At 42.6% G+C, this 26,713-nt stretch overlaps 1 protein-coding gene across 6 annotated transcripts in view; it reads right to left on the reverse strand.

The window, feature by feature from the left end:
• Positions 1-200: 200 nt before the first annotated feature.
• Positions 201-26,713, reverse strand: part of ZCCHC2 (zinc finger CCHC-type containing 2) — a 60,216-nt gene continuing 33,703 nt past the window's right edge. The window contains exons 6-17 of one of the 6 annotated variants that reach the window (XR_010407479.1): positions 25,154-25,248; positions 22,729-22,812; positions 20,896-20,953; positions 18,714-18,849; positions 17,546-17,610; positions 17,162-17,224; positions 16,888-16,982; positions 12,332-12,475; positions 6,669-8,162; positions 5,564-5,708; positions 1,286-1,374; positions 201-448 (exon numbers count right to left, since the gene is read on the reverse strand). Coding sequence is in view for 4 of the 6 variants with exons in the window: in XM_064578773.1 (XP_064434843.1) it covers positions 5,641-5,708; positions 6,669-8,162; positions 12,332-12,475; positions 16,888-16,982; positions 17,162-17,224; positions 17,546-17,610; positions 18,714-18,849; positions 20,896-20,953; positions 22,729-22,812; positions 25,154-25,248 (2,302 nt within the window). In the remaining 2 variants the exon portion in view is untranslated. Of the gene's footprint in view, positions 449-1,260; positions 1,375-3,596; positions 5,709-6,668; positions 8,163-12,331; positions 12,476-16,887; positions 16,983-17,161; positions 17,225-17,545; positions 17,611-18,713; positions 18,850-20,895; positions 20,954-22,728; positions 22,813-25,153; positions 25,249-26,713 lie in introns of those variants that run through there. The other 5 variants (XR_010407478.1, XM_064578773.1, XM_054510273.2 and 2 more) reach the window with 5 other exon arrangements.

Consider the following 26,713-nt stretch of genomic DNA (forward strand, 5'->3'; position numbering starts at 1 on the left):
CCTGGTCTTCATCATTGGTGTGTCTGCGGCACTCACCCCTTCTGAACCCCGAGTTCCGAATCTGTGAGATGGGAAAGAGGAAGATCCCATACCCTCCACATTGTGCTGACGAACGAGCACGGGGGGGAAGAGTGCAGAGGAAACCATCAGGTACCACTGGTGCGTTTCAGAGGTTTATAATAAACTTTGAATGCGATGACTGAAAGAGGAGATTGCTCAAATTACTTTTATGGCCAGCTGCCTGCGTTCTTTAAGGTTTGGGGCACAGGCTTACGATCTCAAATGTTTTCTGTCTTACGTTCAATGTTCTCTAAATTACGTCAGTGAGAAAGAACATCTGCTTGCTTGCATTGTCCTCGTCCCCCACCAGGTGGCGCTGCTTCCCAATTAGCAATTTCTTTGGTGAGAGCCTGGCTGAGACCTCCTTTTACAGCAGATCAAGTTGGAGCTGCAAGAGGAAAAAGAAAAAAAAAAAAAAATGAAGAACCACCCGGCCCCCCACCACACCCCCTTACCCCACCCAAATTTCAAGTTAGCAAAACGGGATCTTGGGATAAGAGCTCCGGTGACAGAGAACTGCAGTCACTGCCCAAAGGGGTAGACTGTGGGAACGGAGGGTCTTTGATGCCCCCACCTGTGATATGCTCCACTTTCCAGAGCAGCCAAGAGGAAGCCTACAGCCCCTGTGCCCCCAGGATGGACAGACATTTGCAAACACACGCGGACTTCAGGCAAACATGTACCCACGCTCCAATCCAGAGGGCTCACATTTTTCAAAAAAGGGATTTAACAATTAGGTCACCTTCTCAAGATATGGCAAAGAAAGTCACTTTTGTACGTTACGGGCACAATAGCTGTGATTTGTAAGCAGTGATGAAATGCTGATGTTAGACTGACCTTCAGAATCCAAACCCTGGAAGCCAATGTGCTAACAGGCGTTCTCTGGGAAAGGACAGCACTGCCCTCTGTGCATGGTTAATGTAAAGGGTACCCCCGAATGGACGCCTGCCTCTCAGCCCTTGCACCCTAGAGTCTTTCATTCTCATAATAGCTGGCCCCCCCTGCCAGCCTCCCCCACCCCCAAAAGGAAGGTCCAGAGATATGATGACCATGTTTTCCTCACTCCCCACACCACATGTCCCTGAAAATAAATGGGCCCTCCTGTGCGGTGGCCAGGGTGGGGAAAGTCAGCATTTTTCTTTATTCTTTTGAGATGAAGTGATGGAAGGGTTATGGGGTTGAACTATTGTCCCAGCTTGCCTCCATTTGGTTTCACTGCCTTAACCTTAGAGCGCTTTTGTAATCAGTATGTAGAATTGAAAAAAGGTGTCTTCCAAGCTCAAATGGATGATGCTCTTAAGTACTAGATGCTACCTGTCGGGGAAAAAAAAAAAAAAAAGATTACTTTACACTGTGCTTTAATCTTTATGGAACCTCAGAAAAATTTGATTTTTAGCACTTACATAAAAAGTTAAATGTGGATTTGCCTTGTAATGTACTTCTTCTACTCCAGTGTCGAATAATCGGGCTGCGCCACTCAGCTCAGGGCTGCCATAATTTGGTAAGCTCTCCAACGAGAGTTGATTTTTGAGGACAAGGAATATTTTGTTTTTTATCAGTGGACAGATCTGAAGTAACTAACCTTAACATAAGGCAGAACTGTTTGCCAGGTTCTTCACCACCCACTGCCCTCCTCCTAGACTCAGGTCTCTTCCCCATTTTCCAGTCTATTGACCAGTAACCTCAATCCTCCTGTTCATCAAAAGCAAATTCAATGACATCCGAGTGCCTTCTTGGTGCTAATTCATAATGTTGGACTTTCCGCATGTATTCATCCATTTATCCCTCACGGCCATAATTTAAAATACCATCTCATTTTCTATCTGGGGAAAATGAAGCTCAGAGGCCCAAGGCTCCTTCCACTTGCCTCCTCCATCCCTGCTTGTCCCACTGCCTCACCCGCACCCTAACCAGTCTCCAAACGGCCAAACCTTCTTGCCTCAACCATCCAAGTTTCTTTAAATACCATCGTCAACATGTTCCTCCTCCATTTAAGGCTTGGTAACTTCCAATTTTTCATTCCATCAACCTCAGAATCTCCAGCCTGACTCTGGTTTACCTCTTGAAACACAAACGTCACAACTCTTTTAGAATGTTGCCTCTCCTGCACCTGCCTTCATCACCTCCTCCGACCTCGACCTCCCGAGCCACCAAACACGGTCGCTTGCAGTCCTGTGCCTCCCCCGCACGGACCCCCAGCCCCGGCCCTCTCCACACCCCCTTCCCGCACAGAGCCAAGGTTCGCGCGCCTCTCCCGTGCCAAGCCTTCCGTGGCACCATCACGTCCGTTCAGGAGGGTGTCGGGCTACGGGCTGGGGGATCAGATGCGGTCCGCGTGAGCGCAAAGCACTCGCAAAACAATCTGGCAAATCCTGGAAAACTGAGGGCTTTAGGAGGTCTTAACAGCCCGCACGTGCACTCCTGGACTTAAAGCCTAGAGAACTCTCGCCCACATGAACCAGGAGGCTGGTGTCAAAACGCTCCTGCTGAGAGCAAAGAAATGAAAACCACCCAAACGGGGACAGAATGGATAAACTGTGCGTATCCCCGCCCCCCAGCGCAATGGAACACTGTAAAGGGAGTGAAAATGACTAAACTGCGGGAATGTAACTTGAGGGTCGCAAAGCCGAAGAGCAGGGACAGTCACAGAAGACTACGCACGAGCCGTCCTTTCCGTAAAGCTCAGGGTAACACGCGGCGTGGCGGGAGCAGGAGGGGAGACGTGAGGGAAAAGCGCGAGAACGAGCAAGCTTCGGGCAGTGCGCTGCGGAGGCAGGAGGGCGAAGGGACGGGCAGGGGACACAGGTGGTGGCACGGCGGCCTGCACACTAACCGGAAGGCGGTTCCTTCCGAGGGCCCGCGCGGCGCTCCGCAAACCACCAGGGGCCCTGCGGCCGGTTCCAACCCGCCGCCCGAACGGGCCCGGGGGGAACATTCGCGGGCCGGCGCCGCAGTCGTTCCCTGCCGTGCGCGCCCGAGCCCCTGCGCGTCCGCCGCTGCGAGCGCTGGCGGACACGCGGAGGGGCCTGGGCGCAGCGACGGGGCCGAGTCGCGGCCGCCAGACGTGGCTCAACTGCGCACGCACGCGAGGCTGGCGCCTCCCCAGAAGTTGCTCGGTGTGTAAAGACGGACCAGAGGCTGGGTCAGAGAAGACAGAACCGGGGGGATCAAAGCCACTCGATACTGTACTGAGAGCTGCCTGGAAAACACAATCGTCATAAGCCTGCGAGAGTAAATCGGGTCCTCCATACTTCCGGTGACGGGAGCCGCCACCGGAAGTGGCGCACAGCGCGCGGGACAGAAACACAGTCGCTCAGCGACCCGAGCGGCCTACAGGGCGGGGCTGTCGGTGCAGGGGCGGGGCGGGGGGGGGGCTGAAGAACATCCATATGGTAAAAAAACAAAACTTCGTAATTCACTGCCCCACATTACAGGGGATAATGGGTTGAGTCTCTAAAAAGAAAAAACAAATCACCATGTGTGATGTCCTCCTCCTTCACTTTTACAAAATTTGCAATAAACCACAATTCTTAAGCTGTTTTTCATTTTTTTATTGCTGTTAATTCAAGGAAAAAGGGTTGCATAAAATCCAATCTGTTCTAGAAATATAAGTGGCCTTTCCAGTACATAACATTTCAAATATCAAAGTATATGGTAAACATACAAATAAGGAGAAGGTAACATACCTCCTATGTACAGTACAGTATTTTAAATCATAAAATAAGCTCCATAAAGTACAACTGGCAAGTGATTCACAATGCGGTCCATACGTGGCTTATCAAAACTCTCACTAGAACAACTCAACTGCAGCTTAACAATTAATTTAATAATGTGGTCCAAAAATACCCAGATCAAATAAAATATATTTAATCAAAATAATTTCCTTTACTCGAACTTCTCTTTTTAAATTAAAGCTTTCATCTACCCCTTCATCCCCGCCCCTTTCCCCTTTAACTCCCACCCTGAAAGTTAGTTTCAAAATGTACATTGCTGCTATAAATATAAATGCTACCTATGAAGCATTAAATGAAGCTTCCTTTTTTCTTCAAGTTTTTCCTTTTATCTAGCAATCTGTTAGGCTTCTGAACCAAGACCAAACACTTAAGTCCCTCCGCTGTACACCGACATTACTCCACACAACAAAAATCTATCATTTCTGCTCTGTACTGAGGAATGGGAAAACAAAACCAGCCCCGACCCTTAACCTAGGACTATACAGTGGTAGTTGCTCATTGCTTTTGAATGCAGCAGTTCCAAAAATACACCCAATCTTCCAGATAATCTCAGTGCACTTTAGGAAATCAAAAATTACCTGGAAGCAATTTAGTACATAGATTGGCTTTAAAAAAACTTTTTTTTTTTTTTTAAACAGCAGCATTAAACTTAGTGACATGACACTGACATGATTAATACCATCTTAACACACTCAGAATTCAGTCTTTCACATTATAATCAAGCATAGTGGTAAACTTATCAAAGTGACTTTGCTACGAGAGACGGGTTAGGGAACAAACCTGACTTTTGCAGAAGCCAGAGCTCCTGCTCAGATTGCAATAAACCATACACATTTTAAACACAACATAACACTGCTACAGTTGGTGTGAGAAAAGAAGAAATCTTTACTCAGGTAGTGTCTCTTTAGCACGACACAGTGGTAGACTACAAGTGAAATCGGCTGTCGACTTTCATTACACACACAGACACACAGAACAACACTCACACTAGTTTGTTCACTTTAAGTCTCTCTGAAGCAACAGGCTAAAAAAGTATGATGAAGTAAAAAGTTTTTTTTTTTTTTTTTTGGCTTTTTTTGTTTTTTGTTTGTTTTTTTAAGAAAAAGCTCTTTGTCCACTTCAGACATCATATTTTTTCAGTTTCATATGGTTTTACTTCTTCCTCTCTCTTCCACTTACTTTAATTTTGATTTGGACCACAAGCACTGCATATCTGTGTTTACGTGATGCTGTTTAGTACATACATACACACAATTCAGGGAACTTGATGTCTCCTTTCGGATTAAGGTGAAACATTTCACCCTCGACTTACAGGGAGGACGGGTCATGAAAGCGCAGACCGATGCGCGGCCAACTGCCCCTGCCTCAGGTCACTGGAAGGAGGGTGGCGGGGAGATGTGTGTCCTTTAGGGTGAAAGTGAGAAGAGTGGGGAAGAAGCAAAGTTTCTCTTTTTCAAAACCATATGACTGTCACCAGTGTTGTAAAAAAAGGTCAAATACACAGTTTTAAAGATTCAGTAAACATTGCACACAGCAAGTATTCAGTGTAAAAAAAAAAAAAGCACAGCAAACATTTTCCTTTTGATAGTTTGTCTGGATGTTTAAATTACATGTATCATACACATAAGCCTGTTGTTGAACCAGGAGACCAGAGGCTCAAAAGCAATGCATTCTTTTTTGTTTTGGACATCGGTACAAGAGAAATGAAAAATCCCAACTGCATAGAAATCTAGGAAATGTATAGACAAAGAAACACAAACAAAAAATACCTTTCCTTTCCTCCCCTCCACACCCCACCATGACTCCCCAACACGTCAGGGTATTAGGCAGTCAAGCTTTACTTGTTTCAGTCTGCAGAATCCAACGTATCATTAGAAGGGGGGAGGGGAGGTGCGTATCTCAGTCTGTAAGTGCCTAAAACGGGAAAGACAGAACTGCTAAGTCACTGCTTACAATGCAATGCATCACAAACCACTACAAGATAGCAAATGGGCATGCTCGGCAGAAGGCAGCTTCCTCCGCACTACTACGATTCCAAAATGGTAAAATAAATTACCTTCAGAAAGTAATATGAAGTTTGTGCTTTAAGTTCAACCTAAAGCTATCAAACTCAATCTTCCTTTAAAAAATGTCAAGTATACACTCGCAATTCAAGACTTTTTTTTTCTGGGTGAGATTTGGCAAAATGACAAAAGCCAAATCCAAGCGAAAGATAACAGTCTGACGTCTCCGCTGAATTTGTGATCTTACTCATACTCATTTAAGAACATTTTCTTGTTTCTGGTGGTAATAACATTAAACAGAGTTCAAATAATTCCCTTACTCCCAAACCAGTGCTTAAATATTTTGTTCCTTAAAATGCAATAGCTTTTTTTTTTTTTTTTTTAAGCATCTGCTGGGAGGGAAAGGGGCAGCATGAGGGAATGTGCATGAGACCAGCTGGCTATGCATCGATATGCTAAAGAGAAACTAAAAATCAGACATGTCAGATGACTACATTACTTCCTACTTTTTCAGTATTTAAAAATTTTGTTTACTCTACGAAACAGAGAATGGTAGCTTTAAAAAAAAAAAAGTGCGGCAAGCAAGAGATTTGACATTATAGAACGCAAATTCCCATTATATTCCTTCAAAAGTGCCTCAATGGTTTTTGCTTTCCTTGGAAACTGAATTCCTCTCAACTTCCTTGTGCTGCGTGACCTGGGTCTACACTAGGTTTTCCCATTTGCATTTTCGGATTTGTCACTGAAAAGCACAACATCCGTAAATGAACACACACCAGCTCTTTCTGCCACAACAGGATCACCGTGCTCAGTAAGGTAGGGAGAAACGGGCACACTCAAAAACAAGTCCTCTGGGAGCTCTCATGATTACCTTGTTGACTGGCCTCCATGGACGACTGCTTGCACTCCTGTGCGTAGTGTCCGCTCACGCCACAGTTGTAACATGACACGTTCCCGTTCTTCTTGGGCCCCGAACCGCTCGCGTTGGCAACTACATTAGGTGCTGGATAGACAGGATAGAATCTCCCAAATCCCGCCATTTGTTGCATGCCATAGTTGGCTTGGCTCCCCATGACTGGGTCATGCACCAGCCCATTTGCATATGGAGTCTGAGGCAGAAAAAAAGGAAGTTGGTTTCCGTTGCTCTGATGTGCTTGGTTGAGGTAGCTGCCATTGCAGATGGATGGCAGAGTAAAGAACGACGGGACTCGGTACACTGGTCCGGGCATTGGGTTAGCATAGTAGTAGCTGTTTAGCTGGAGGCTGCCACTGGTCCCACAGCTGCACCTGCGCCCGCAAGAGCCACAAGGACCCGAGCCCATCTGCTGTGGCGGCAGCACTGTCCCGTTCGCGTTCGTGTTTCCCACAGCACTGATGTAAGACGTGCTGTCACTCTGCGCAGTACTGTGCGTCAGCGCCGGGCTCGGGCTGGGGGCGGGGCCTGGCGTGTGGGTGGGGACGGCGGGCGGCGCTGCGGGCGGGGCCTGACTGATGCCCGCCCCCGCCGACTGGGCCGCCGTGGCCGCCGTGCTGAGCACGCTGGAATTCTGGCTGGGCAACACACTGGCGGCGAGGGGCGAGCCTGGCAAGGGGTAGGAAGCTGGTGGCTGGGCGGCTGACAGGCCGGCTGCTGGGAGAACTACCTTCACATTGGTAGGCTGAGGGACGGTCCCAGTGTTTCCCTCGACTTGAGGCACCATTTGATTGAGTCCTACCACCTGGGATGCAGATTTTGTGATGGGGTCCGTGGTAGCGACAGGAGATCCCGGAAAACTACCTGGGCTGTGGACAGGAAGAAAGGCAGTGTTTGGTGATCCGATGCTCAGACTCGCGGGGGGCTGCTGTGGGATGTTAACTGGGCAACTCTCTGAAGACGCCTGTGGTGGCGGCAACTTTAGCCTCTGGATTGTGAGGTGCAAAGCAGGGGCGCTGCTGTGGGGGAGGAAGGCTGACGGAAGAGGTAAAGGGGAAGCCAGTAATTCAAGGTGCTTTTCAGATTCTCCAGTAGAAGCTGCTGGCCCCAGGATTCCAACAGGCGTGGAATTTGTGGATTCCCTTATTGCAGAAATAGCAACAGGACTGGGAACGAGCATCCCTATTGTCTTGCCATCGGCAGATTTGGGTGGAGGAACAACAACGTCAGACTTCTGGGCACCATTGTGCATGACACAGTGTAAAGTTGGCATAAAAGAAATATGCTGATACTTGGGTGCGGTGAGGGGATCTTCTAAAAGGCCTCCGTTGTCGCTTCCTAATGAAGCAATCTGAACAGGCGGCTGGACAGTGACGGTCTGGTTGACGGAACCATAGCCTGTAAACCTGGTTGTTGATGGATTCCCAGAATCCTCAGAATTGCTGTCTGTGTCTAAGGGAAACATATAAACGGATGTTAAAGCATGCATCACTCTCATCTCTCGCTAGAAATACATTTTAAGTATATCTTTTTTTTTTTTTATTTTACATTTTATTTTTTTTAAGTAGGTTCTACGCCCAGCATGGAGCCCAGCGCGGGGCCTGAACTCACGACCCTGAGATCAAGACCTGAGCTGAGATCAAGAGTCAGACGCTTAACCGACTGAGTCACCCAGGCACCCCACATTTTAAGTGTATCTAAAATCAACTCTGAAGTTTAGAACTGGAGGAGATGTGTCCCTCTGTTTCCTGACCACCAAGCTGACCTTCATTTAATTTTTGGCTTCCTATGGACTTTTTTTTTTTAATATAGAGATTCTGGAAAAGGCAAAACTACAGTGACAATAAAAAGACCAATGGTCATCAGGGGCGGGGAGCTGAGGGCAGAGACGAAGAGGCAGAGCACAGGGGACTTTCAGGCAGTGACAGTGATCTGTATGATATTATAATGGGGAATACAAGTCATTATAACATTTGTCCAAAGCCACTGAAGGTATAACAATCAAGAATGAACCCTTAGGTCAACTACAGGCGCTGCTGGGTGATAATAATGTGTCCACGGATGTTCACACTTAGTAAAAAGTGTACCACTCCAGTGAGTGCTACTGATAACAGGGTAGGCTGTCTACAGGGGAAATCTCTGTAGTACTTTCCTCTTCATCATATTGTAAGCCTAAAACTGCTCTAAAAAAATTAAGTCTTTAATAAAAAAGAAAATCCATGGAGAGATAAGCAACAAAAGGTTAACTGGAGACTGAAGCACAATATAAATACTGAGATTTATTTAATATCACCTTACTACTGAGAAAAGGATTGGATCTTTTTAATCAATTTTAGGCAATTCACTTGATTTGTATTCTGCACTGCCAAACCCAAGGTCTTCCCACGGGTCTCACACATATGATGCAATCACAAGACTATCCTTCACCCAAAGATCTAGAGGTAGGGAATGGAAGAGAATGGATTTCAGTGGGGAGAAGAACATTTAAAGCTCCTATTTTAGTCATAAAACAAATGGTGCTGGAGCACAAGCCAGCAAGGCAAATACGAGCGCGCCGCCATCTCACCCATGGCAAAACAGCAAAGCGGCAAATCCAAAATTACACGTCATATGGCGTTATTGCTGCAATCGCTCTCATGCTTGTATACAGGAAGAGCTTCAATCTAGACTTGCCCTGAGTGTCCTAACTTCCGGTAGAAAGAGGGCAAAAGATAAAGTCTAGTTCACAATATGCAGGTATCATAAACCCAGATGCTGCAATAGTATGTAGAGCAACCTATGCAATTAAATGTAGTGCCCATTTTAACATCTTTTTTGCTCATGAATACAAGCAAAACTGTATCATGTACTTAAAAAAGTTTACATGTATGAAGGTAACAGCTAGCTATACTATATTCAGCAAAGGTTTTAAGAACTTTTGAAACAATACTAAGAACAAATCATACTAGTAGTCTTCCTCAAGAAAGGTTAAACAGAACCTGCTTAATGACACAGGATGTCAACAGTGCTATTCACTCAATTATTATAATTTAGGAAGAAGAGTTTCAATTTATGAGTAAGTGGTTCTAGCATAAACTTCCCTTAATAACTGAGGTGTTTCTTGCTAAATGTTTCAAAACAAAACGTATCCAAAAGTTAGTAACTTATTCAAGGCACTTTACCTGTATCTGTAACCATCGTAGCAATACACAGTGAGGAAGACAAACATTTAAGTCCAAAGAAGATAGGTCATTTTTCAGGTGGTTAACTACATTTCTGTATGAACTGGGCTTTCTTTAAATCTTAAGTCACGGCAAATGGTCCCATGAGTTTAAATGATCCCAAAAGGTTTTCTGAGCATTGTAAGGACTCATCTAGCTAATTAGAGACGGTCTCTCCCTTTTTTGCATTGGCTTTCAAAAGTATGAAGTCTCAAAACAAAACCCCATTATGAGCAACAGAACAACAACAAAGTCACATGCTTTTTAAAGCAACCTTTTCATGCACTCAAAATTCTAAAAATGATTAAAGCTTTTTCCCCACAGTGGATATTTTCCCCCTGCTGGTTTTAGATATTCCAAATGATTCTTCATTTAGGGAAGGCTCAACTTAGTCACTGGATAATGGAACTTCTCTGAAAAAGGGCAAGCTCCTCCATCTAGGCCGCCAACTCACCCTATCCGACGGCAGGAAAGGGAGGCTGCAAAGTAACCTGAGTGCACAGATGTACTCTTCACAATTCTGACCAAGAGGCCAAATGTGCACTGTTAGCTCAAGAGCCCCTGGATTACTGGTACATCCCACAGAATCAAGCAGAGCCTGGGGAATGAAACACACTGAAAGCTTGTCTATTCTGGATAAGGCATAAAAATAAAAATAAAATAAAAATGCTCTCATTTAACCTTCATAAGAGCTCCGGGCAGTTACTTCCATTTTTTTTTCTTTTTCATGAGGAAACTGCAGATCAGAAATAGCGGTGGCTCTAATTAGAACCGGGGGTAGAGTCTCTGCATGCTGCAGGGTCAGGCTTCAAACCAACCGCCCAGGAAGACGGGCTTTAACTGTGCGTGACGCAGCAGCCCCCTGCCGGAGCTCCCCAGCACATGACCTGATACTCTGACACAGAAGCTGAGGTCTCGGGAAGCTGCACGCTGCCCAGGAAGAAGCCACGCGCGGCCGAACGCTGTGGTCTAAGGCTCTCTATAGATCATGGCCCCAGGGAAACCATTTGATACTTCCCACTAGCATGGCTTCATCTTATAACCAAAATGTTCCTAATCAGATGTTTATAACCAAGATGTTACCAATCAGATGTCTTTATCATGTGTAAAGAATGATATCCTCATTCAACATACACATTTTTGAGATCTCATTTCCAGAATGGTAGTAAGGATCTCTGACACGCCGCTCCTGCATAAAAGGAACAAGAATCCTGGCAAAAACTGTCAAAATCAACTCTTTCTGAACTCTAGAAATTAACTAAAGGCTTACAGCAATCTGAGGAGTGTTTATTCCAGAAAAGCCATTGAATCTCTTAAGAAGGGTGAGCACTGTGGCCTTTTACCTTGCCCTAATTCCTGTATACTTTCTCCAGCTCAGAAGTAGCTTTATAAATGAAAAGTTTTGCAGCTACAGTAGCTAGATAAACCAGCAGCCTAGCAGCCACCAGAAAAAGCATGGATTTGGAGCTCTCTAAAAGCCCCATCCCCAAAGAACTGTCACTACTGGCCTAGCAGTCAGAGCTCACTCTGTGTTAACAGCTACTTACCCACGGGGCATTTGTCACAATCAGTCAAGCTGCAAATGTTTAACAACTAGGCTGCCTGAGGCAGCATTACCAGTTGGGGCTAACAAGAGGTTGACCAAAAAACTTAAAAAAAAAAAAAACCAGAAGAATGAGATGTCCACAGGGAGCTTTGAAAAGCTTCCACATATTCCTGAAAATCTAGAAGGTTTTCTTATACTCTTAACTTTTGGCTGACTCTGAGCTTCTGTTTAAGGAGGAATTGAAGACAATACATACAGAGAACAAACAGCAAAATGGCAGATGTGAATCTGCATTATCAGTAATTACAGTAAAATTAAATGGATTAAACATTCCACTCAAATGGCAGAGATATGCAGAATGGCTAAAAAGCCGTAATCCAACTACACACACTTCAGATTCAAAGACACGAATAGGCTTAAAGTAAAAGGACAGAAAAAGAAGTACCCTGCAAATAATACCCAAGAGAGCTAGAGTGCTATATTATTCTCGGATAAAAGACTTTAAAAAAAAATTCTTACTAGAGACAAAAAAAAGAGGGATATTTTATAATGATAAAAGGATCAATCCATCGGGAAGATATGTATATTATAAATATGTACCTCTGGCAACACACACATTTTCAATTTTTCTACACCGAACTCTTTATTATGACTATCTTTCTACTTAATTTCATATGCAGGGAAATAAAGCCTTAAAAAAAAAATCAACATTGCTAGGAACTGCCAAGTCAGAGGTCTATGACACCCTTTATACCAGTTAAATTTAAAATCAATAATGACATTTATAGGAACATAAAATTACTTATGTCTGACTGATTTTAAGAGACAACACACATTTTCCTCTGCCACCCCCATATCCCTTCCAGAGAGCAAACCTCTGTCTTTTTCTTCTTCACTTTCAAAGCTTTCTCTTCCATCATGTCGTGGGCTAGAAGGAGAACTGTAACTCTCTGAAGAGGTTTCTCCACACGTGTCATGTCCAGATCCAATGTCCAAATTCACATCTAAAAATAACAATTCTATTTTTAAAGAATCATGTTAAGTAGTTAAATTAATTTCTGAATTAAACCATTAGAATTAGTTACAGCTGTAAAAAATTTTTTCTTTCAGTTTTTCTATAAACACTTAAAAAGCTGGTCCTTGATCTAGGTAAAAATTCATTATTAAAGCACAATTTTAATTGAAAATACCTGAATAACAAATACATTCTTAAAATAAAGGCAGAGGAACAAGTCGATCTTACTGACTTTAAAAAAAAATCAGAGTTAAGGTTCTTTGTAGGGTCTGCTCAATAACAGCGCATGGAGCCATTTTCTAAGTCTGGATATTTTAACTCCTCAGAGCTTATTGGAAAACTCATTCTTTAATAGAACTCAAGAATAGAACTGACTGCCAAAAATGCTTATCCAGTTAAATCACTGTGCTTGAGTATTTAAAAAGAGTCAAATGTTTCCCATCCAGTAGACTAAGTAGCCCCCCGAGTTCTGCCCAGAAACCAAACCCAGATCGAGGTGGGGTAGGGGGTGTCGTACAGAACCTGTCATGATCAATGAGCCATATCTGTTTCGGGCACAGAGAAAAGATTATTAGTGTATCTAGTACTAGACATTCCTGCACTGGCCCAAATTTAGATAACTGTTCTATTCATTTCTGTAAACCCAGCCGCTAACATAGTTTCTGCCTCACAGCAAGCATTCAACACATGTTTAGTAGATAAATCCCCATATAAGGAATTCTGGAGGTATTTCGGAATTATATAGATGAGTGAACCATTTCTATGGCAACCTGGTAGAAGCAATAAAAGGTAATTGCTTGGACAAAATATGTGTTAGAAAAAAAAGATATGGTTTGTGTAATGAACAAGGGCAGCTGACTAATCTGTGTCCTTTAATCCCTTGAATGTATTAAATTTATAACAGTGTTAGTACGGTGAAGTATGACCTAGCCTAGCCCAACCACTCCAATGGTGAAGTGATATTAAAGAATAAAGTCATTAAGAATGCAGATGCTGCTAATTCCCTTTGGGTAATAAAATGCCAAACTGCCAAAGGAAAACCGCACAAAATCTCATGAGACTGTAAGAAAAGTGGCAGAGGAGTGACTTGGGCAAGTAATAATTTTGCAGAAAAGTAAGCTGGAGTGTACTTATACACAGAGTAGGTTCTGCATTACCAGTCACAACATGACTGAGGGAAGGGATGCAAGCCAACACTAATGGGGATCTGAAGACGATCTAATGTGCCACGGTGGCCAAAGAGCCTGGCATTAAACTGGACGAATGAAAATAAAACGTATACAACTGTGGCACATATGGAGATTGTGCATATAAATAGTTCAAGCAGCAAGATGAACAAAATGAACAATTCTACTAAGGGAATCAAAGATTCAATGATCGTATAAAACCAGAAATGATGCACTAAAAGGGAGCCACTGGGGGAGGGTGAGCTGAGATTTGCTCCCTAAAACTCAGAGTGAAACTACAGTGGAGTCTCTGAAACTTCAAAGAGTAAGTTTTGGAATATGTTACAAAAAAAAAAAAAAGGGGGGGGGGCAGCTATTTCTCCAAATGCCAAATTATAGAATGATTTACTCTAGATTATATAGCTAGTCAATATTCTAATCACCAAACTGTCAAATATAATCATTTGCAGTTTTCAAGGAACTAAATCTAAATCTAAAACTATACTAAACATAATTCTCTCTCTGATGATTCAGAAAGTGCAGAGTCTTTGGAATTTTTCTCATTAGGAATCATGTGACCCTCTGGAGTCAAGAGGTGTGAACGGAGAAGATGAAACAATTATGATGAAGGATGTTCCACCCACTGTCCTTTCAAACAGAAGCATACACTTTTTTATTTATGTCTCGAAGGGTAAAAGGTTATGCATGTTATTAAGAAGACAAAACCCCCCAAATTACCATATTCTATTCTAGCCACTATTCTAACAATAAAAATCCTGGTTACTAGTATGTACGAACAAACAGAAGTTAAGGTGGACTGAAGAAGCACGTAGGTATACCAGATGACAGAAACACAGTGGGTTATTAAAGGAAGCTGGAGGTGTTTAAGTCTCTGAAATCTCTTAAAAGAATTACTGAGAGGTCAACTATCTCACGGCCCCCCAAACTTCTTGGTGCCACAATCCACAACAGAAGAATGGGGTGGAAGAAACACAGGGTGATACCGTGGAACAAAGTTCTTAACGCAGATGAAGTAAAGCAAGCATCCCTTTTAGTGGAGAGATTTAAAGCTGGAGGTTTTAAAAGCAAATACACTGCAAAGAATATAGATGACAAAGAAGACTGCCTGCTTTCTTGGGAGGACACAACACAAAGGGAGGCAGTAAGGGACTTATTTTGCTACCTTTGTATCTTTAGAATATTGAACTATATAAATGTATTACTACTCAAAATGGAAGCTAAATTTTAAGATTAAAAATGAGTAATACTTCTCTTGGTTATTAAAAGATGAGGACAACCTACCAATCAGAAGGATCTGATATTTTCAAATCCAATACAGTCTCTACACTTTATGACATGCAGGATTTTTCCAAAAAGAAAAACATCTTAAATACATCTTGAGTTTACTGAATGCTTAAAGGTAATTCCTTCTTTATACCCTAATGTTTCAAAGGGACATTAATAAATAGAGGGTCGTTTTTATTTTTAAATCAGAGTCGGCAAACATCTGAGCTACATTTGACATCAGTGCAGAGTTAAAGATTTTATATGTAGTCACACTTCAGGACACAGAATAAGGTTTATCTTAACAAAAAATCCGGACGTTGTATTTTCAGAATACTGGAAAATAAAGAGCCAAAGGGATTTGGGAGTTTGGGATGTTATTTAGAAGTTCTTAATAACCTACACAATGTATGTTTTCTTCTACCTTTGAATAGGGAAAAGGAACTAAAATTACTGAGCACCGACGTACTCAGCACTGGAGAAATGCTTTTCAGATGCAACCATACTTAATTCTCACAATCTAGGGAAGGAGATTATTATTCCTGTCTTACAAATGAGAAGAATAAGGCTTCGGAGAGGCCACACATTTACAAAACCACATTGCGGAGTACAACAGTCAAACCCACGTCTGTCTGAGATCAAAGTCCACAGGACTTCTCCGCAAATAGGAAGCTAACAAGGAAAGAAGAGTCGTGTGCTTCTCCGGGAAGCAGCAATTCCCAAATTATGTGAGAGACAAGAGACAGAGCGATCTTCTGCGGGTGGGCCACATTTGACAGAAATTTCCACTGGGAAATGACCCAACGAAGTAAGTCATCCAGGAGACAAACATGTGGGCAGTGAAGAAAATGAGCTGGAGGGAGGAAGACCAGAGACAGGGAGGCGTGCGGTAAGCAGTTTCCAACCATCCACCGACAGAGGCCTTTCGTCGTTCTTATTGTAGCTTTTCCTCCTCCTATTGGCTGCCACCACCACAGGAAACCTCAAAGGTAGTGAAGTGTTACAATAAACCCAACAACGATGTGGGTTTTTTTTTTTCCCATGTCATTTTTTTCCCCAAAGACAGTTGTTCAGTTGGTTAATTCAATGAGTTGGCCAGATGATTTTTAGAATCAAAATGTAACTGTATTTCCTGTATCAATTTTCAGGCTCTCTGAATAAATACCTGATTTAAAAGCATACTCCATTAAAAATATATATTCTGGTTATTCATGTTGTATCACAACCGAATGTGCTAATATTTGAATAAAATTTAAATTTAAAAAATCCTTAATTTGTGAGGTCAGTCCCGTCAACAAATGTGTTAGGTACACACATGAGCAAAAAACATTCTCCTACCAGTCTATGGGCTTTTATTCTCTTTTATCTTTCCTATTAATAGTAAACATGACACTGAAAAGTTACCAATGAACCAGAAGAAAGGACATTTCTCAAAAGAATACAAAACCAAAGAGACCTTAAAATAAAAGTGGGTAAATGGAAACTATACAAATCTAGCACAATAAAAATCTGAGTGTCTGCATTCCCCTAAATCTCCATAAAACCCCCACGAAGGATGGTCAGTAAAACATGAAAATGTCAACAAGATTCCAAAAAATGACTTTACACAAGAACAAGGACAGGTTTCCATGAGGGTAGAAAAGATCTTCCAGGTCCCTGGACCTCTGCTCTGGAGGAGCGGCTGGCTTGAGAAGCTAACAAGTGCGGAGCCGGCTGCTACCAGAGGAAGGAGAAGGTGGGTAAGCAGAACTGTGGCAAAGGAAAGGTGTACCTCCACTGCTGAATCCTACATCCTCAATTAATGCCATTAATACTTCAGAATGGTTTAATTCAGAAATTGCTATTCTCATCAGTGCAGGATCAAAGTATGATACCAGGGTTTGACACAACAGTTCAATATCTACTATAATAGATATCATGCTAAATATATTTAGGGGATGGGTATTTAAAAGAAAAACTTTCTTACCTTTCACAGAACCACCATGGGCATGTTGAGAAGTGGAGAATCTAATACCATTTATTCTACTATTCAATCTGTTGTCAGTTTTCATCGTTTTCTCCCTAAACCCAAAGTATACACGTTACCGACATTTTTTATAAGCCTCTCTAGAGAACACAGTTAATTACTAAGATTCCCCCTCGGGGTGCCTGGGTGACTCAGTCGGTTAAGCGTGTGCCTTTGGCTCAGGTCATGATCCCAGGGTCCTGGGATCGAGCCCCACGTTGGGCTCCCTGCTCACCAGGGAAACTGCTTCTCCCTCTCCTGCTCCCCCTGCTTGCGCGCGCTCTCTCTCTCTTTCTCTCTGGCAAATAAATAAAAATAAAATCTTTACAAAAAAATTTTAGTAAGCTATAATCTAAATGCAAGATTCACCTTTTAGTGTACAGTTCTGAGAGTTCTGCACCCCTCCAAACTAAATAGATTTGGCAATAGCTTTATTTCAATCATTTGCATTTGTTGATAATTTTAAATTAAAAAAAAAATTAAGTCTCGAAGTAAAAATAAGGTGAGAACTAGTAGAAAAATAATATTTGTATGTCGTCAACTAAACATGCCCAAAGTCAAATCCCACATGTTGCCTTTCTTACCAATTTCTATTACTGGAAAATTACACTGAACCTACTTTTCTATTTGTGGCTTTCCTTTCTTCTTATTTATTGATGATAAGCTTCGTTTCTCAGTTGAATGCTGATGGAAAGAATAAAAAGAAATCAAACAGACTAAAACTAAACCATACTGTGTTGTTATCCTTCTATTCTGAGACCAAACATTAAAATGACATATTCCCAGTTGTATATTCTAATAAATTCTGACTTCTAACCTATTTCCTGAAAATACCTACCTGAATCACTAAAATCTGCACATTCTCTGATAAATACTTAATATTAACCTAAGAAAAATACCTATTTTGTATTTTGTTTTTAAAATGGACCTGTATTCCTTCTTCTGACCACAAAATAAAACACAGTCAAGAAACTGGTATTTGCTACACCTTCAACAGAATTCTCTTAAAGTTCAGGTTGCTAAAACTTCAAAACAGTTTTGTCACCTTTAAGGGGAGACGGTGTAGGCACTGAAATAGAGAAAAGGCATAATCAAATGGACTCTGAAAATAGGCCATTAAGTAGGACTAAGGTAATATACAACTTCTTAAAATATGCTTCAATGCTTTAGTTTGTAAAAACGCATTCCAGTAAAGGTTAACATTTGGATCTGAGTGTTGTCCAGAAATAACAATCAGGTTAACCAATCTATTTTCTAGGAAGAAGGTGGTTCTCTCCAGAGCTGCACAGTGAGCATCCCCCTACATCTGTGGTGCTACCGTACCTAAACGGACACACGTGAGAGCATTCTGTGCTTTGACTACACCAACTCCTAAGAAAGCAAGTATTTCCTAATTACATTCTTTTGTATTCAAAAGAATACAAACCGGAAAGCTGGGGAAAGTGCCCCAGCTATTCATGAGGAAAGGTCGGTTTCCAAATTCACATCACTAACAGCAAGATAGCAACTGAACTGTGAATAATTCTTTCAAAAGCGAAAAAATCTGGCAAAACCATTTAATGTATCCCTAATTAGAATAAACATTAAAGGATTTGTATCAAAAGGTACTAAATTTTGGAGCAATAAAGGCAATCTCAGCGTATTCTTTCAGGTCTCAGAAGAGCTTAGACCACATATTCCCGTTAAATTTAAAGTCCAACACTTACACTATCTGACATAACAACGCACAGAGGACTCGACTCTTCTAGAGCAGCGACGCGCAAAGACAGAAACGAAACCTCCGATACCTGGTCAGCTAAGGCCACACAGTGCTCTGGGTGCTGAACGGCGGGACAGCTTTGCTTCCTCCAATCCACGAGTCCATTCTGTTCGGAATATTGCATGGTGAGCCCATCCAGTGGAGAACAACTTGTACTGACAGTGCTATCAGAAAAGTTTACACATGCATGAAAATCTACTCTCAATAGTGGGGCCTACTATTCACAGCATGAAGAAGCTGCAGTGACCCTTTCTTCAGTATATTATTTTTTTACACAATGCCTAGTGATACCTCTAAGGGAAAAAAAAGTACACTGTGAGAATAAACTATTACCCAGCTATCTGATCTAAGATAAGAATTAATACCTTTCTCTAAGGAAATTAGTAACGAATGCACACGGTCTTCAGACTCTATGCTACGGTCATCCTGTACCACCCCCCGCTGGCGGGTAGCCCCGATCCTGCGAGGATCGCTAAGAGCTGCATATATCTAAGACATATTAAAGGACAGGATGATGCGACTGAAAACCAAAAGAAACAAACAGAAACAGACTCAAAAAGAATCCAGAGAAGGAAGGTACTGAACAGGGCCTTTAAAATAACAGTGCTTAACACGTCACTGACTACAAGACGATGAGACATTTTGGAAGAGTCCTGGAAAATATAAAAAATTTCAACTCTGACACTGTAAAAGAAACTGAAAGTAAGAACTCAGTGGATGGAAACAGATGAACAAAGTCCGTGAGGAGGAACTTTGGTCAGAAGAAACTAGACTGGAGTGCCGAGAGGAAGAAAATACAGAGAACATAGAAAAGTTGACGAGACACGCAGGGCACGATGAGAAGTCTATCATCCAAAGTCGTCCAGGTCTCAGAAGAGAAAACAAGAGAATCAGGCAGAAGCAATATCTGAAGAGATCATGGCTTGGACTTCTCTAAACCCAAAAGGTATCAGGCTTCAGACTCGAGAAGTAGAATTCATTCAAAGACGGCTACACACGTATCCTAGGCGGAGTGCTGAAAACCAGACAATAGGAAATCATAAAAGGAACCAGAGCTTGAAAAGCGCACCAACTTCCAAAGAGCAACAAGAAGACTGAAGCGATGAAGGCCGGCTGTCTTTTTTAGTCCCCCTAGTAAAGCAGGATCTGGGATGGCATGGTTGCTAGGGTAGGTGACCCCAGGAAGCAGGAACGACAAGCACACACAGAAGGAAACAGGAAAGGAGGAAAAACCAACGTGAGGGTCCGTTACTGAAGTCGCCAAGAGAAGCAGCAGAGGCTCAAAGCAGCTGGGGCCTCCCAGAACTATCTAGTTAAAGGACAGGAAGCTGAGCTCCCCCATCAGCTGAGCGCTGACCCCCAGGGACAAATTAACTTGCATTTCTGGACTATGCCTGTTTGAGAGCCAACTAGGTCCCCAGAATCAGCAAGTGCCCCGAGGTGGAAGGTGGCCAGTCTTACAGTTTAGGTGGGACAGGAGAAAATGAGGGGATCCAGAGCTGGGCTGAGGGGATATAATGCAAGGGACCAAAGGCATTCAACAGCAAGACGGTAAAACCTGAGTTTCAAAGCGCTCACAGAAAGTAACCGCCAACCTAGGATCCTGTATCCAGCAAAAATGCGGGCAAAATAAGCATTCTTTTTCCAGGTAAAAACAAAGTGAATGCATCACTGGCAGGACGCAGGAAATACTCTGGTGTTCTGCAGCAAGAAGAAAATCACGGATGGATGCTAAGACACGCATGCAAGAACGAAGGACACTGGAATGGTAAAATCTAACTGATGAGTGAAGAGTTTCATGAGCTCTAAAATACAGGGAGAATAACAATACATGACACTGACGGTTTATACGGGGGAGAAGGAAAGGGAAACAACAGTGATTAAAGGTCCTCACAGGGTAAGTGGTGCATGCACTATTCATATCAGACCGTAGTAGGTTTCAGATGTAAAATACAATCTCTAGGGTAACCACCAGAAGAACTGAAAACGATACAGAACAATCAAGGTTAAGGGAAGAAAAAACCAGAATAAAAGCCACCCTAAAGCAGGAAGGAGAGAAAAAAAAAGGTAACACAAAAAAGGTGGGACAAGTAACAGGCCAAGAGTAAAATGGCAGACTTACAGCCAAATGTATCGGTAATTCAAGTAAACGTGACCCAGTGAATTAAAAATGCACAAAGACATTTACGTTTTGGAAATTAGATACGTACTTCACGAGGGGACTTTTCCCGGTATGTTTCTTGTGGATTATGGTGTGCTGTAACACGTCTAGAGTAGAGACAAAAACAGTTTATTACACCAAATGCTTCTGCAAAAATCCAAAAGGATGACGCAACTAATTTATGTGACTGTAACAGTGTCAGCAGACCGTGCAGAACACTTCTAAGCATTTCTCACAAAAAATTCCTTAAAGAGGCAGTTTTTCAAAGACACACTAAACTACTGAATTTCCTTAAATATCTTCTCAAATGCAGTCCACCTAAGAGCAAACTGGTTTTGTCCAAAACTGTGACACGCCCCTGCAAAACGACAACCCTCCATTTCAGGCTCTTTTCTTAACCACTAAAGAAATGAAGTGTCTCAAACATTCAAAAAATGCCTATCTATTTAATATAAGAAACGTCATGTAACCATCTCCCAGGTCTCTCTATTCAACTGACTCCTGAACAACATGGGTCTGAACCGCAAAGCGTCCCCGTGCACACAGATTTTTCTTCCGATGAGTAAGTACAGTACTGGAAACCTATTTTCTCTTCCTTATGATTTTCTTAACATTTTCTTTTCGCTGGCCTACTTTATTGTAAGAACACAGTAGACAGTACACCTAAAATACAAACTCTGTGTTAACAGTGGACACCTTTGGTAAGGCTTCTGGTCAAACAGCAGGCTACTAATAGTTTAGTTGTGGGGGAGTCAGAAGTGCTACCCAACCTTCAACTGCCTGGGGGTCAGCACCCCTAACCTCCATGTTGTTCAAGGGTCAACTGTATCTGCCTCTTTTTATAAGAAACAAAAATATATCACAGAAACAACCGAAGGCCTTCCTCCATTCCATTCGACTCCCTCCCCCTACGGAGGTAAGCTAGTTGAAATATTCTAGTGCATGTTCTTATGAAGACTGACAGCACCTGGGTCATACCCAGGTATTTGCTGTTACACACAAGGCTGCCCTGTGAGGACTTCAGTCTCTGTGCCCTGGGCACACGGACAACAGTTTTCATAGCAGCAGAACTGCTGGGCAGTAGCATAAAATTAATTACTTCCAACCTCACTGCACAGTGTCCAATTTCTGTCCAAATGAGTTGTACCAATTTATATTCCCACCCGCAGCGGATCAGAGTTCCCATTACTTCATATCCCTGGTAATGTCAGACTCAAAAGTGCTTTGCCGATTTGATGAGCATGAAATGATAGTTCACTGTTTTTACAGTGTGCATTTTTCCCACTACTCGTGAGGCTAAACACTGCTCAACAGCTGTTCAAATTTCTTCTTCCATGAACTGTCTTTATCTTTTGTCCATACTTCCAATCAGACTGATGTTCTCATTGATTTTTTGAAAGAATATTTCTATTGTCTGGATGTAGTCTTTCTTCAACTGTGAATATCCTGTACGTGTCTTCTAATTGTCTGGTTTTTGGGTCACATGTTCAGTTAATTTAGATCAGGAAGATCTCCACTACAGTCATGCTCTGCTTTGTCAAGAAAGCCTTCTTGTCCCAGATTATTAACATTTAAAAGTTCCATTTTATAATTTACATATTACATTATGTTTATATGTTACATATATTTTGTTATTCACTTGCAATTTCTGTGCATGATATAAGTACAGATCTAATGAGATAATATTTTTTTCAACTGGAAAGGCAGCCAACATCATTTACTGACTAGTCTATTTTTTCCTCACTTATTTATAATGCCACCTGTCACATTCCGAGTTCCCAGATGTCTGTTTCTTGGCTCCTTAATCTGTTCTAATGGTCCATTTACCTCTCCCTTTGCCCATATCAGGCAGAATGACTTATTCCAGTGAATCCACACTTACCTTCTTCTTGACTTGAAGCTTCCGAACTGTCTTCCTTTAAGTGTTCTAAGATTTTAGAAGTCTTCAGGGAGGATTGTAAGTTATCTGCAAGGAAGCATTCAGCATCATTAACTTTTTAGGAAAAATATAATAAAAGAAAACACACAGAAGGATTCCTTCTCTCCCAAGAAGAGGAGAGTGGAGAGTTAGTGGCAAAGGGAACACTTCTACTAGCTGGGCCTTTGAAGAAACCAAAGTGACAGAGCACGAAACACTGGCCTGGGAGTGGGGACCCTGATCGTGGAGGCTGCTCTCTCTTCCCCAAGTGCTCACGTGCAAAATGAGAAGCAGCACTAGATGAGTGCTTCCCAAACATCAGTGTGTGCGGAGGCTTTCAAATTTCTAATGTGTTGTAAACTATTACTTTTAAAAATACGATCACGTGTGGCAATGTCAAACTGCTACACAGACTGTCTACTCTCAGTTTCTATTCTTCTATTACAGAGCAGTGACAAGCAATTCATGGGCCAGCACTGACCGGTCACCGAACACATTCTGAAAGCCCCGGACGACTTCTCCATTACGATACAGACCGGTGGGATTCCAGAGTTTAATTCTCAAGTCATTTAGGAGTTTAACAATTTTGTTTTCTCCATCGTCAGAATATAGAACACTATGCTCTATCCTAGGGAGAAAAAGTGTAGAGCTGTCATTCTTTAAAAAAAAAAAAAAGTACAAATGAACTCGGTGAAACAATGGGGTCATCCTGACCAGATTTTCCACAATCTCAAACATGTGTTTTTAATACATTTTAATTTCGCAGCAATCTGATACCTTCTTTAGCGCTGCTCACGCACTGTAAAGCTCTCATGATGAGTTTTCTATTATTTATCTGTGCACTACCCACTTGGGTCAGTGTTCCTGGGCAGCCTGCTAAAATCTGAATTTGAAGTTTAACTTCGTGTTTCAATGCTTTTTTAGAATTAAACAGATCTATTTAAGTGATACTCCTTAAAAAGTACTTACACTCAGTTCAAGCAGAAGCACTGACTGTGAAATCTATACAGCTCTAGGATGATTAGGATTCTCCTTTAAAAAAATACAGCTACTGCCACCATTCAGACATAAATTTAACCACGTGGTCGTTCATCTTGTCTTACTAACTAGTCACCAAGTCATTAATTCTAATTGCTACTTGTTTGTTTAAAATATTTAAGGCGCATGTGCCCCACTAGAGAAACTTTAACATTAAGTTAACCCATGTTATAATACCCAATCATCTTACTTTTTTTAAACTCTTTTTCTTCCACCTCAAAATGAGGAAATATGCATTTTCTTTCCCCTTTAGGTACAAGAAAATAGGACTTTGTTGAAAGCAGAAGAAAAGATTTAAAAAAGTAAATAGCCACTTGCCAGAGTGGCTGTGCTGGAAGTCAGCACATTCTCCTAAAGCACACATCCATGTTCCTGGCCAAATATTTGTCTAAACAGGCAGTTGAGAAAGATGACATCAAACAACACACAAGGCCAACTGTGATGAAGGATGACACATGAGGGAAAACCAACCCACAGGAATAGAAGGAAAAGGCAGGGAAATCTTCAGGAGGCGGTGTTTCAGTTGGGTCTTAAAACAGGTGTGATTTTAACAGGCTGTGCCAAAAGGAAGGCCATTTAGAAGTTCAGGTGCAGAACGAGCCAAGACACTGGGACAGGAAATGGCACGTGTACTGGGTGCACGCCAAGCCTGAGAGACTAGCAGTAAGGTACAAGGAGGCTCATGGCCGGGCTTGAATTTCAAACCAAACGTTTAACGTTCTCAAGAGGGGATTAAAAGCAACTGATCCCTGAGGTAATCCTGGGATAGGTTAAAGTAAAGCGAGAAACTAGAATCTGAGACTAGCGAGAGGCTTTGCGCAGGGTGTGCAGGAAAGAAAGGCTTAACTGCCAACAACGGGACTCGTTGGGGCGGGGGGTGGGGGTGGGGCAGAAAGGAAGACATCCTTCGTCCAGTGTGGCTCGGCCTGTCCATGACTGACTACAGAGAGGGTAAGTGAAAAGGGTAAGGCCCGGGTTTGCAGACTCGGAAGCCGAGGAGGTCCCTACGGAGATGGGGGACCCAGGAGGAAAGGCAGGTTCTAAGAGGTTCTACACCAGGCGCTCGGCAGCGCAGCACCTCTACGACCTGCACGCCCAGGCTGACCAGCCCCGGGGGACCCAGGATGTGCACGAGTCCGGAGACAGCTGGCCTCCGCCTGGCAGCCAGTCAGATTTGTGACGTTAGCTTTAAAACTGCGGTGTCAATGTCACGGAAGACTAGAGATGTTCTTAATCGAATGCCACCCTTCCCCGACTGGGACGCCGGCGGCCAGCCCCCAGGGGCGGCACGGTGAAGCAGGACTGAGCGAGAAAGCAGCCGGCTTCCAGAGAGGAGAGGAGAGGCGCTTACTGAGGCTGTGCAGGGGGTCCGCTGGTACGGCCTGAAAGAAGCTGTGCACCCGCTGACTCTGCAGGAAAGCTTGGGATGACGTGGAAAATAGCTGCCTGCGCACAAAGACAAGACCGGGGTTAACTTCATGTGGGACAGATCTCAGGCCAGCGCACGTGGCCATTTAATTCAGGTATAAAAAACAGACGGTTTTCCTAAGGAAAAGAATATTATTTTCTAACGTATTTCCCATAGGAGGAAGTGGATAAAAGTTAAACCTATTTGCAAAAATCTAGTGAACAGGCTTATTTTTAATTTTCTATAATCTAGTGATATGGTTGCAATTCTGGCAAAAAAAAAATATATATATATGCATCTATACATATATATTTATATCTATATCTATAGATATATATCTATATCATTTCTGCCTTTTGCCCAAGTGGTTTCTGCTCAGAATAAGAACTGCAATTCCTTTACTCTTCTTCACAGGTGCTACTTTTCCTCACTTGCCTGTCCCATGAAGGCACTTTCCCACACTCTGAACCTAAGAGCCTAGGATGCTGGGGTGCTACGGGTCCTGGAAACTGTGGAATGCGGTGGTCTGGGGAGCTACAAGTAGGACTACGTCCTAAGGCATGACTAACTGATGATTCGCTCCACTGTGCATCATGCCATGATTCTAAACCGTTATCTTTGAAAACCAGCTTTCCTCACATTTTATTAATGTAATTAAAAGACTTCAGCTGGAAGTCTTCTCTACAAAGGGACCCTGCAATAAGGGGCATAGTTACAGTACAGTCTAATGGAAAGTTTCCTCAAGGATCTGAATACCAGCTCAACCACTTAAAAGCTGAATCACCCTAAACCAGTTACTTAGCCTTTCAGCTTTACTCTCCTCCTAGGGAGAGTGTGCTGTGAGTGTCATAACCTTGATGAATTGGTACTAGAATCTGAGAAACTTTAACATTAAGTTAACCCATGGTGTGGGTTACCTTCATCAAGGTTATGACACTCACAGCACACAAAACTGTCACCCTGCTCAACATACAAATCCCCTTCCATTACTGTCGAACACGTTAAATGCTCATTTAAAATTCTTAAATTTCTCCCCAAGGTTTTTGACCTGTCATTCATATTAATTATAAAGTCATTAGATACTATACCAAGAGATGACCCTATGGACCAAAATTACCTTGCACATTAGGTAAAATTGCTTCTTGGTATGCAAATGTGGAAATAAATATTCAACAGGAAGACAAACAGGGGAAATGAAGAGATGGGAGGAAAACTGAGCAAGGAGCTGATCTAAATTTCCAGGTCTGAAAACATTACCTACATCCGGGGATTAAAATCCAACGGCAGTGGTGGAACCTATTACCCAGTTACATTTACAAACCAACTGGTCCAAAGACAGACACACCTTTAATTCAAGGCTTGAGTCCCAAGAGAGAGCCTAGATACCACCCACCACTCCACAAACCAAATGCATGTCCGCTGTGGGAACACAGAGCTACACGTACAAGCCACAGCCGAGATGAACCCACAGGCCTGAAAGCAGCATCCACACTAAAGTCAAGG

The sequence above is a fragment of the Mirounga angustirostris genome, unplaced genomic scaffold (assembly GCF_029215605.1).
Source record: "Mirounga angustirostris isolate CCGP_5_RB_7025 unplaced genomic scaffold, mMirAng1.0.hap1 SCAF_14, whole genome shotgun sequence".
NCBI lineage: Eukaryota > Metazoa > Chordata > Mammalia > Carnivora > Phocidae > Mirounga > Mirounga angustirostris.